The sequence below is a fragment of the Siniperca chuatsi genome, linkage group LG10 (assembly GCF_020085105.1).
Source record: "Siniperca chuatsi isolate FFG_IHB_CAS linkage group LG10, ASM2008510v1, whole genome shotgun sequence".
NCBI lineage: Eukaryota > Metazoa > Chordata > Actinopteri > Centrarchiformes > Sinipercidae > Siniperca > Siniperca chuatsi.
The window spans coordinates 16,048,098-16,060,054 of record NC_058051.1 but is presented as its reverse complement, the minus strand read 5'-3'; the positions used below and the strand labels follow the sequence as shown (position 1 = coordinate 16,060,054).

At 42.4% G+C, this 11,957-nt stretch overlaps 1 protein-coding gene across 11 annotated transcripts in view; it reads right to left on the bottom strand.

Moving 5' to 3' along the window:
• Window positions 1-733: 733 nt before the first annotated feature.
• Window positions 734-11,957, bottom strand: part of si:dkey-151g10.3 (serine/threonine-protein kinase WNK3) — a 38,157-nt gene continuing 26,933 nt past the window's right edge. For 7 of the 11 annotated variants that reach the window (XM_044210866.1, XM_044210871.1, XM_044210870.1 and 4 more), the window contains 14 exons: window positions 11,895-11,938; window positions 11,109-11,244; window positions 10,881-10,997; window positions 10,683-10,784; window positions 10,529-10,577; window positions 10,236-10,403; window positions 8,037-10,150; window positions 7,577-7,823; window positions 5,715-5,800; window positions 5,276-5,613; window positions 4,816-5,051; window positions 4,629-4,724; window positions 4,382-4,545; window positions 734-4,047 (listed from right to left, as the gene is read on the bottom strand). In XM_044210866.1, coding sequence (XP_044066801.1) covers window positions 3,454-4,047; window positions 4,382-4,545; window positions 4,629-4,724; window positions 4,816-5,051; window positions 5,276-5,613; window positions 5,715-5,800; window positions 7,577-7,823; window positions 8,037-10,150; window positions 10,236-10,403; window positions 10,529-10,577; window positions 10,683-10,784; window positions 10,881-10,997; window positions 11,109-11,244; window positions 11,895-11,938 — 4,491 coding nt within the window. In that variant the 3' untranslated portion in view covers window positions 734-3,453. Of the gene's footprint in view, window positions 4,048-4,381; window positions 4,546-4,628; window positions 4,725-4,815; window positions 5,052-5,275; window positions 5,614-5,714; window positions 5,801-6,645; window positions 7,233-7,576; window positions 7,824-8,036; window positions 10,151-10,235; window positions 10,404-10,528; window positions 10,578-10,682; window positions 10,785-10,880; window positions 10,998-11,108; window positions 11,245-11,894; window positions 11,939-11,957 lie in introns of those variants that run through there. The other 4 variants (XM_044210873.1, XM_044210868.1, XM_044210874.1 and 1 more) reach the window with 4 other exon arrangements.

The window sequence follows — 11,957 nt, the reverse complement described above, 5'->3', positions numbered from 1 at the left end:
TTGGTTTGGTCCTACTGTGTTATATGTAATTATTTTACTATAAATCAATTTCAGTTTTATTTTATTTATATAGCGCAAATTCATAACATGTTATTTCATTGCACTTTTCCTATAGAGCAGGTCTAGACCGTACTCTTTATATTATCACATTTGCCTTAAATACATACCATAGTTTTTAGATTTTGAAACTATTGTTTCCATGTTTAATGGATCGAATTGAAAATGTCATCAGCTTATTTTAATAATGATATTACTATCATTTCATACTATTCTGTGCTTATGCAGTGCAGACTTTGTAAATCGATCCTGCTTTTTACTGCATTTGTTAGACTCATTCTGTTAGTTTAGTTTAGCAATACTGACAAAACTTACCTTTAACAAAAGCAAAAATAGAAATTATGTTCATTGTAATGGCTCCCTATCTCAAGGTTCAAATATTTGCAAACTGATTTTTTCTTCATACTGCAGAAATCAGGTGTTTTCTGGGAGGAAGAAAAATGTATTAAAATATAGAAAGTATGCTATTTTAGAAAATGGTTGTCAGCAGTGTAAAGTATACTTGATTTATAGTACATGTAAGTGGTACATTAACAAATAAAATCTGCTTGGCCTTTGCACTGGTCTTATGATGACATCTGATTTGCCACCTCAAACCTCCACATTAAGTCATTAAGTCAGTACACGGGTTGCCAAGATAAATTATGGCATGTAAAAAATCCACACAATGTCGTAATTTGATGTTTAACATCATTTATTTTGATTAGTTACAAAACATAAATAAAATCAACAGTTGAATTAGTTACAATTTACAGAGGCTAAATCACCAGCAACATACTTTATTTTTCGAGGTTTCTCTGCCCAAATGTTCTTTTATCATTGGTTCTCATTAATGCCATTTTGGGACTCCCCAGATTTTTGTTGCATTCATTTTTAAGTTTATTAAATCTGACCTGCAGCCCAGCAGGAAGGTTTGTCATTCTGTTATGTATCTTCCAGGTTGTTATGGTTCAAAACTGACATAAGATGTCAAAAATGACTAAAAATTCTCTGAATATCATCTTAAATGACCCTGGCCTGTCAGGACTCAGAGAGGTATATCAAGGCAGGGGAGTCCCATGTAAACAGGGATGAAAACCAGTGTTTTCTAGTTTCAAATAACCTCTGATTTATAATGATGAGAACACAATTTTACAATTTGTACAACCCCATTTCAAAATACAAAAATAATCTTTATCTTTTAGATAACATTTTGGTAACACTTCAAAGACAAAGCCAGCTCCACATCATGAATCATGATCATTAAGCTGTAGCTTGCAGTCAACATGTTAGTATCAGACATGACAGCACAGTATCTCAGTACCTTCACTAATAAAGAACTACATCTGTGTGACATTGTGGGTTGTCTTGAAAAGCAACAAATACAGAAAATTGTTGTTATATTCTAGATTATGCAATTGCAGTTTCTGAACAACCATACCCTTTAGCACAAACTATTCCTCCTTAACCATTCATGTTTTAAATTTCTTAGACTCACATTTAGCAGTCTTTAACAACCGGTACAATCTCCTGTTTTCAGTGGCACACAATCTCTCTATCATTAATAAAACAGAAATGATGCTTTGACTACAGGCTACTTTTTATGCCAAAAAGTGTATTAACGCCTGACCATCGATGGTCAAATGTGTGTATGGCTAAGTGCACTGATAACCCAATAAAATGTACAGTAATAAATCCGCTGCTGATATATTACTCTGTGTATCTCTGCATCTACAAATGAAGTGAGTTTAGAAATAGAGGAATGGAACATTGTTGACTTGAGTAAACCTTTTGCAGCGTGCTTAAAGCACAATTATGGCCCACAGTTCAGCTTCTGACAGATGCATTGACACTGATAGCCTGTGGTCAAAGACTAAATAGTTGAAATAAGGAATTTGTCCAACGGCAAACAAAGTTGACACATAGGCAAGTGAGGATCTCACAACGTTGTTGAACATCAAACTTACAACTGGTATATGGTCTAACCTCTCACTTGTTTTGTTTCTTGAGGAAACAAGCCCAAAACATAGGCAAAGTAAACATTTCTGGTTGGGTACAGTGACATTTGAGAGGCCGCTTTGAATGAAAGAAACAAGGATGCAATTTATAATGTAATGGGACTATCACAAAGCTTTGTCACACAGAAAAAATATACACTCACACACCCACAAAAAATGCAGTAATTTTAAAAGGCAATATGGAAATAACCCATATGGTCTCCCCAGTCTATAATAACTTGGCAGTTTTTTTTTTTTTCACCTTACTTCTCAGCATGACATGTCATATACTTTGATATGCAGAGCTCAAACTTAAAGCAAAAATGTCAAATGTGAAAGCATATCATACTGACAGCAAATTTACTCATGACTGGTGAATTATCTCAGTAGCACATAGTAAATGTGAGATTCGTGAATATACAGCGAGTGCAAGCAGTTTGCACTTAGGCAAGTCAGGTTAGTCATAAGGTCATGCAGTCTTGGGCTGCGTGTACCCAGGTATCCACTGAACATTGTTGGCATATTTTAAATTACCATCTTATTATGAATTCATCTGAATTTATATCACATCGCTCATTGTAATTCAGATTCTTTCTATGTTACAACTGCTAAACATAAAATAATACAAATGAAGCACGTTGTACCGGTGCTCAACACTGCAAGGTGTGTTTGGTCGCATTGTGGTAATGATGGTAGCCAAATAATTTTACCGTGCTCTATTGTGTAACATGCTGTTGTTTAAAATTTCTTCATTGCCAATTGAAATGCTTTCTGCTGTAGGCCTACAGTTTACAAGATCATGTAACGATCATGAAAAGATCCTATCACTATGCGTCTGGTTTTCGTCAGTGTGTTTCTACAAAAATATTTTAGGCCTTACAGACAAATTCATACAATACATGGAGATCAATTTAGATGACCATTACTAATTGCACTTTTAAAATTGATAGTCCTTTCACTGTAAGCGTTGACAAATTAAACAAAAAATGTCAACACACTGTCAAATATTTTGTCTTTCTTGTCTCTGCTTAGGGAGAGTTCAGGTCCAACTGAGTTGGTTTGAAAACAAAAACATGAACGTTTATTTGTGTAAAAGGACATGAGGGATATGTACTTGGATAATCCATAAACACTCACCCACACTCATAAACACACACACTCATACATTTAAGAATTTATACATCTCAACCCAAACATACATGATTCATAAACCCCAGCTGCTGTGTTCCATATTACCCTCTGTTTGTACATACTAGAATCTATCATCTCTCACATTCACTCCCCCCATCAAGTACACTGGAATCCATATATTCATTGCAGTCACAACTCTCTTATGCATACACAGAACTAACACTCCGAATGGATCTGCTTATGTCATGATCCACTTAGTATTTCCATTTCTTGCACCTTCATATTGACCTCACACTTCGCCTTGGTTTAATTTCTGTCCCAGAGGAAGAGTAGAGGTGGGGGGTGTTGGGTGAATTTTGGCACTGGAAGGTATAGCAGCAGTAGAGCAAGAGGAGGAAGAGGTGGAAGAGGATGGGGAACATGAGCAAAATATCCCTGCAGTAGCAGCAGTGCTATCTGTGGGTGCAGCGGTGCAACTGCCAGACGGCAGAGATGCGGCCGTGGACACTGGAGATGTGGGCATTTGGGAAGGCAGCGGCGGTTGGCTTTGAGGTGGTGAGTGGGGCAGCTGGGTGATGGGTTGTGTCTGTGGTAATGACTGAGACTGTATGGGAGTTTGCATCCGGGGCTGCGGTGTCTGCTGGGGGAGCGGAGACTGCTGATAGGTCATCTGCTGGAGGGGGAGAGACTGATGGAGATGTAAACTTTGCTGCATCTGTGGCACTTGAGCCATGTGTGTTTGTGATGGTGGTCCCGGAGAGTGCAGGGTGGACAGGCTCCCTCCACCTGTGTAATGGGAAGGGGTTGCCACAGGCAAGCTGGCAGGGACCGGGGGTGCCTGGGGGTTCATTGGTGCCACTGGAAACCAACCTGGTGGTGCCACCTGTATGGAATATAGTAATGAGTACTAAGGGAATATTACACCACAAAAATAATGCTTTGGTAATGTTGGTTCTTGAAACAAATGTAAGTCATCAATAAATATCCAGAACATTTCTGCCCAAAACGCCTCATTAGAATCAATAGATTGCTGTCTAGCTTTTTTCAATCATATTTTATGATTTTATGATGATGAACATCCTTTATGAGAAAGAGCCAGTGATTTGTTGTAATACAAAAGCACAACCGTATCCACAGCATTTATGATAAAACATCATATTAAAGGTTATTTTTGTATGGTATTTAAAATGGATGTATATTATAGTGTGTAGTCTTACTTCAGTTGACTGGCTCCAGCCTCCCAACTCCTGCACCTGCTGAATCTGCTTGATTTGATTCAGTGAAGGCTTGGGCGGGGAGGGGCCCACCATCTCCTTCGTCCAATTATCAACGAGTTTGTGCAGTTCGTCTGTGAATGTGCTTTTTCTTAGAGGACTGTCATCTGTGGAAAAATGAGGGGAAGCTTCATACCACTGATTGTCACTAAATTATGTGTTGTCTTGATATATCAATGACAAACTGTACCTCTTTTATCAGGCAGTGAAGGGCGGTGGTCTGGGTTGCAGTATAGGGGCAGTCTACTCTGTTCACCACCTGAGAAACTACTTGACTGCTGAATCCCTGACAAGAGATACAAGAAACAGTTACGCAGACAGCAAGCAACAGTGGAAAAACAGAAAGTAAGAGAGAAAGCATTTATAAAAAGCCTTACCAGAGTGCGTAACTCCGTTGTTATCCATGTGAGAGTGAGGCCGGGGCCGGAGCTTGATTTTGGCTGGCCTGGGCCTACGAGGAGAGAGGACAGGAGGTGCTGTGGGAAGAGGAGGGGTTCTGGACAGGGAGGTAGGCAGGCTCTGCCTTTGGTCTTTGAGGGAACGAAGCTGTCTGTACAGTTCTTGCAGCTCTCTGTTCTGCTGGGCCTGAAGGGATACCACCTCTTTGATGTGCCTATAGAGGAAGAGACACAAAACAGAGAGGAGAAGGTGGTGAGAATTCTGAGATTTAGTAAAATCATGAAAATATCCCGAACTGAAAATCTTTGAGTAAAAAAAGAGAAAACATTTGTAGGCAAGAAACATAAATGGAGACATGAAATAGAAAATATAATACATGGAGAGACAAACATCTTGTAAACTCTAAACTAATGGTTAAATCTTTCCCCTCTGACTTACTTTTCTCTGAGCTTGTGCAGTTCTTTTCTTAGGTCTTCATCCTCCAGCTCACTCTCATCATCATCATCGCTGCTGCCCAGGGGTGAGTGGCTGTGCCCATGACCTCGAGGCAGGTGAGCCATTGCTGGGGTCCTCTTACTTTCTTCTTTCTCTCCCTCCTTTGCCCGAGATCTCCTCCTCTCCCTCTCCAAATCAGGAGACACCAGGGAGCTGTCAGTCTGCCTGTCCTGTTTCTTAGTCTCAGCCTGGGTTACAGAGAAGCGTCCCACTTTCCTGTGAGTGCTACCATGGCCTGATGCCGCATCCTTTGGGGGAGAGGGCTGTGGCACTGGAGTCACCTGATGGCAGTAGATGCGGGAGACATTAGCTGCTTGTCCAGACTGCACTGAAGGTTCAGACTCATGAATGGCAAAGATAAAATCAGTACTATTGCGCCTACCTGAAATCGTCCTTTGCGTGACTGAGTTGAATTTAGGGGTGGTGCCTCCTTTTCTTCTCTAAGTGCCTGGCTGCTGGAATGTCCATCTGATAAAACGATACAGATGAAAAACAAAAAGGGGAGACCCAGAGACAAGAACACAGAGACACGGGTATAAAGAGCACATAAATGATGAGGCAGACACACAAAAAAGCAACAGACACGGGAAAATGTACATATAGATGCACACAGATAGACATGGGGCACAAACACAAAGTCACAGTGTTAAAAATCATCCACCCATGTCACACATGACCAACTTTGTGACTTACATGGCTTCCTTGCATGCAGGTCTATGAAATGTGTAAACATGGTGAGTTATGTGGCAGTCATATTTCTAAATTATAAGCAACAAACTGAAGAATAAATGAAAGTTTTTGTGAATGTAAAAATACATGCTTAAGAGAAACATATTATGGGTGTGTGGGAAGGGGTGGGAAATGCTTGTTTCATTAAAAAAAATTATAGTAAGTCATTCAATTAAAAAAAACATATTGTGAAATGACAGTTCAATGTTTACAACAGTGTACCCCCACCCACCCACCCACACATCCACTCTCTCATTCTCACTGACTCACCATATTCCCACTCATATACCAGACAACAAAGCCCAATATCACATTTGAGATCTGGGCTCAAATCCACAGTGATATTGGTCAGTGTGTTTGATATTTGGGATTACTACATTAGCAAAGTGAGTACATGGATAATCACGGCATAATTTAAGACCAACATATACAGTACATATGCAGCCTGTTATAGATGTTACTTACAGAACAATCCATTATTAGTCACTTGTGTTGAACATAACATACATGCTCATGCATGTGCACTTGTAGCAAAGGATCTAAGCTACTGCTACACATATTACACATATAAACACAAACACATGCAAGATGGCTGGAATACTTTAACAGTGTGATAAAGCTTAGCCGTATGAAAAGCCTACCCATGTACAGAACCTGACAGTAACTTGTAAGCCCTGGGTAATGTGCACAATATATACTTAATAATTATGACTTTCATCATAATCTGAATATTTCATACAGGTAATGGAAATGAAAACGTAATCTTCATAAATGCATCAACTACAACTACAGCATATAGTCTCATGGCGCAATGATATACTGTATGAGCTGACACAGAAAGCATACACATTCTGAACATCTGATTACATAATATCAGCTAAGCAACTTAGCATCTATCTTATCTGTGTTATGACGTGAGTTGCATGGTGCTGTCTACACTGAGCCAGCAGGTGGGGGTGAGGAGGTGAGATGGTTGCTGCTGGCAGTGCTTGCGGACTTGGGGCAAAAAAAGGGGGGGTGTCATATGAAGGGATGTGTCCTGGGCACAGGCACAGCTGGGCTTTACTCCAGAGCTCATCTGCACTGGAATGGGCATCAGATTTCTGATGCCAACCTCTTCCTACACTGTGCCAATCTTCCACCCTCCTCTACTCTCCACTGTTCTCGCCCCCTGGGTGAGTAACCCATGCAAAAAGAAAGATTGCCAAGAAAATTAAATTAAGCAAAAAGAAATTCAGAAAATAAAACAAACAAAACAAAACAATAATGTATGTAGTGATGTCAACACTGACATTACATCGAGACTATTATCACATTACAATATACAAAAACAGGATTATTTAGCTGTAAACATTAACATCCTTTAACATTAACAGTTATTAATTCCTGATGGTTAAGAAAGTTATTTTACTACGTTAAAACTAGCACTAGATATTAGATTTAGGTCCATGCCCCAACATCCCATTCTCTCTCTCTCTCTTTCGCTCTCTCTCTCGCTCCCTAAGAGGACGCTACCTTGCTGGACTCTGGGCTTCTTGAACAAGCTGGCGGAGTGGCGCAGTTTGCACGCCCAGTTTTTGAATTTGCGAGTCCAGGATTTCTTGCTAACAGGATTTCTGATACTAGGACATGTCAGGTTTAGGCCAAAATATCCACCTCCTGCATTGTGCTTCTGCTGTCCATGCCGGAGGAGGATCGGGTGCTGATTGGGGGGCCACGATGCGTCTCCAGTGGTACTGGTGTCAGAGTGTGGGGGTACAGCCTAGAACAGTTAAGACAATTAAGAGTGGCTGCATGGAGTTGAGACGTTCAAAACAGAGAGACACTCAAACATAACAAATATCACAGAAAAATAACTGAGTGGACATTTACACAGCTATACACTGAAATAATGTAAAATAATGTAAATTCAGTACAGTCAAAGACAAAATTGCTAGAGAATTTAAACAAAATCTAATCTGTGGTATTCACTCACAAGAATGGTTGGTTCTCCTGGTACAGGTGGGCGCTGGGGCCCGGCAGACTCATCCTGATTTGGAGGCAGAAGAGAGGTAGGCGGGGTGGATGAGGCAGAGGTGGAGGGGAGAGATGGGCCAGGCTGTTGCTCCACCGGGCCCAGCTCAGCAAAGTTGGGCACTTCTGAGGAAGCTTCTTCTCCTGCCCCATCCCTCTCCGGGTCAGGGGAGGTGGAGGAGGAACGGGAGGTGGTGGAGGAGGTAGTGGAAGATGAGGAGTGAGGGGAAGTATCTGAGGAGGAGGCAGGTGGGGGGAAAGACAGGTGGTGGAGCGACTGTGGCTCAGATGACTCGTCTCCTCCTGCTGATGTGGAGGCAGCTGATGTAGGGCCAGAGGCAGCTCCCCCGGCCAGCACTGCCCCACTGCTGTACTCCTGATACAACAAGTTCCTCAGCTTTTCATCCAGGGTCTTTATGCGGTTGTCTACAAATTCGATTTTGGGGGGGCCTTCACTGTCTGACTCGGCCACAGAGGAGGGCTGGGCAGGGGATGGTGTCATTGTGAGGGAGAGAGCAGGTAAGGGGGTGTCAGCGGTGCCCAGATGGAGGGGCGGCAGAGAAGAGTCAGAGGAAGGGTGAAAAGGGACAGGGTAGCTGCATGTGTCCTCTGTGAAGCTTGTCTCTCCTGTGGACACCTCTGACTCTGACATCTGTAAAGAGGACTGCTTCTGCAGTGGAAACTGCTGCTGTTTCTGTGGTGTGTCCATTGCTTTAACCACCTCTTGTTGCTGCTCGATGTGTTGCAGCTGTATATGTTGTTGTGCCAGCTCAGCAGGGATTTGGGTTTGTTGGGGAATCTGCTGTTGTGGTACAGGGCTAATATTTAGCTGTGCCTGTTGTTGAAGAAACTGTTGATTAATTGACAGGGACAGCATTTGGCTTTGATCTGGCTTTAAAGCCACAGCGCCCATAAACAGTTGATGTTGCTGCTGCTGTAGCTGCTGTTGCACCATTTGCTGTTGCTGTAAGTGTATTGTCTGTTGTAGGTTTAACTGTTGCTGCTGCTGGTGATCAATTTGGGCTTGCTGTTGGGGCACTACAGCAGCTTGGGGTGCCATAACCTGCTGTGGTAACTGCTGTAACTGAGGCTGTTGCAGTAACTGTGGGGTATACTGTGGTGTTTGCTGTTCAAGAAGGGGTTGTTGGGTTTGCTGTAGGGGCATTGGTGGCAGAAACTGCTGCAGAGCTACAGACTGTTGTAACAACTCTGTATGACCTGGCCGAGGCAGCACCTGCACCTCAGTCAGCTGTTGCTGAAGTGGTATTTGTTTCTGCATTAGTTGCTGCTGTTGTAACTGCTGGAGAGACTGTTGCAGTGCTCGTTCCTGCTGCAGCTGAATTTGTTCTTGGTACACTTGATGTTGTGATTGCTGTTGTTGCTGTGGTGTTGCCTGCTGTATCTGTTGTGCCTGTTGTTCAAGCTGCATTACCTGTAGTTGTGGTTGAACTGCTGGCACCTGCTGCTGTAATGCAGGCTGTAGCTGTGGTTGTTGTGGGGCTGGTTTGGCCACCTGGGTGAGTGTCTGCTGCTGCTCCATGCCAAGTTGGCTTACAGCAGAAGAGGTCACTGCAGCAGCAGGAGGAGGGGAATGAAAAGAGGTTGATGACCAGTCCACTGCAGGCACACATGACCTTGGAGCAGTTATCACGGTATCCCCTATACTTTGACCTACAGTGGAGCAACCACTGGTTCCAGGAGAAGTGAGGATATCAGGCAGAATGGTGGTGGGTGTGGGAGACACAACAGTAGGAGCAGTGGACATGGTGGGGAGGTTAGCAGCAGGTATTGCTATGGATGAGGGAGCACTGGGAATTTGGTCAACAGCAGCTGAGGTGAGACCTGGCAGTTCAAGACCACCTGAAGCTGTGACAGGGACAGAGGCTTCAAGAGTGGAGGCTGGTGCAGAGATGCTTTCAGAGGCAGTGGTGAGAGGAGTCGGGGCAGCGGTGGCTGAGGGGGGCATGGAGGTAGGGGCTAAGACAGTGGAGACTGGAGGGGAGGTGGCAGAAAGGGTGGGGCAGGGGGGAGAGGCCATTCCAGTCAAGGACTCCAGACTCTGGGATCCTTCACTTTCTACAGCCGCATAGAGGAGCACATGGTTAGTTTCTGTTAAGCTGCCAATTCAGTAATGTTAATAAGCCACAGCATTAAAATTTACCTGGGTAGAGCTCACCATTCTCTGTTTTAGGGGACTGAGGTATCCTCGTTTCTGCAGTGGGTGGTGGAGTGGCTGCTCCCTGGCTGGATAGAGAGTCTCTATGGCGGATGGTCTGGTTGATAAAGAAGCGCCAGCGTCCCACTGGGGAGGACTGGGGCACTGAGTCCACTGAAAATCATAAGGATATTTTACAAAATTAAGTTTCAGCATTACATACAGCACACATACAGCATTATCTCATTCTGTAGTGCCACTTTTTTGTGAATAAGAATCGATATATATTCATAACTCACTTGTAGAGCTAGTGGGAGTGCTCACATGCAACTGGTCAGTTGATCCAGTCTAATAAAGAAATAAATATTCAAATTCATCTTTCATTATTCAATAAAAAACAGAAAAATAAGAGAGGAGAGAAGGTGATAGATGGAAATATGCACATCAACATACCTGTGAATGTGTTTGAAGAATTTCGTGAGCTTTCTTAACTATGGCTCTAAGCTCCTCAACAAATTTCTCTTTCTCTACATCAAGGACAAAGTCCTCCTCCACCTACAAACAAAATACAACCAAACAGCAATTATTAAGACACAGCATGATTCATTTTTAGCAAGCAATGCAGACTATGGTAATACATGAGCAGTCTACCATGTAATCTGCTATGTCCTCTGGTGCATCCCCTTCAATGTCAAATTTAAATGTCACCATCTTGTTGCTATGGGTCTCCAACTGGCATTCCACCATATTGTCCCCACTGCCAGACACCTAGGGAGGACAACACAACTTAACATTATATACTTGTCCTTTTCAAAATCTATTGGTATACATGAATTTAGCAATATACTTTAGGTGGTTATTTGTTGCCCTTTTTCTTACCTGGAGCATGCTTAGTTGAAACTGATGTGAAACTTTCTCAGGCCTCTGACTGGAAGCTCGTCTTTGAGTCTTTAATTTCTCGAACTTCCCATTGGCCAAGAGCTGAAGAGTTTCTTCTTCATTAGCTGGAACAGACCTGTGGATGGTAAGGTAGTAGGGTTGTTACACATCGTCCTGTAAATGACAGGTCCCAGAGCAAGACACTGACCATATAGTGTAACTGCATTGTCTGAGAGTCACTGAAAATAAGAAAATGATCTAAAAACCATGATAACATGTCATTGACAGCTATACTATTAATATGTTGTAATTGTTTTGGGTCCTCTAATACCACTAAACAGACACTGCTAAATGTATTTGCTAATTTTCAACAGCAGGACTCAGCTGTGTAAAATTCTTCTTTTTACTATTTGGTAACATTTCTGTGAATAAAACTTTCCCAAAAATGGAGGGGAACAGGCAACCTTAGGTGGCATTCGTCAGGCTGAAACAAGCGATTTACGACAAGTTTGTCCAATTAAGAGAGTTTGATGAATCCAAACACTCGTACGAGCAAGACTCACAGAAAAGAAAAAGAGAGGTTTAGGATAACAATAAAAAATGTTCATGCACGAGGCCCAATGTGTTTAGACTTGGAGAAGTCTAATTAATTTTTTGCCTTGTTCAGCTGCTTTCAAATCAATCCCAGTATCAGTACTCATATAGTTTTTGTCTTGATGAATGGACATACTGCATGACTTCCATGCACCGATGGAAAACATCAGACAGTAATGGTATCAGACATACCCTGACGAAGAATGAGGTTCTGTACTTGACAGGTACGGACCATCCTGTAGAGTAACATGAATA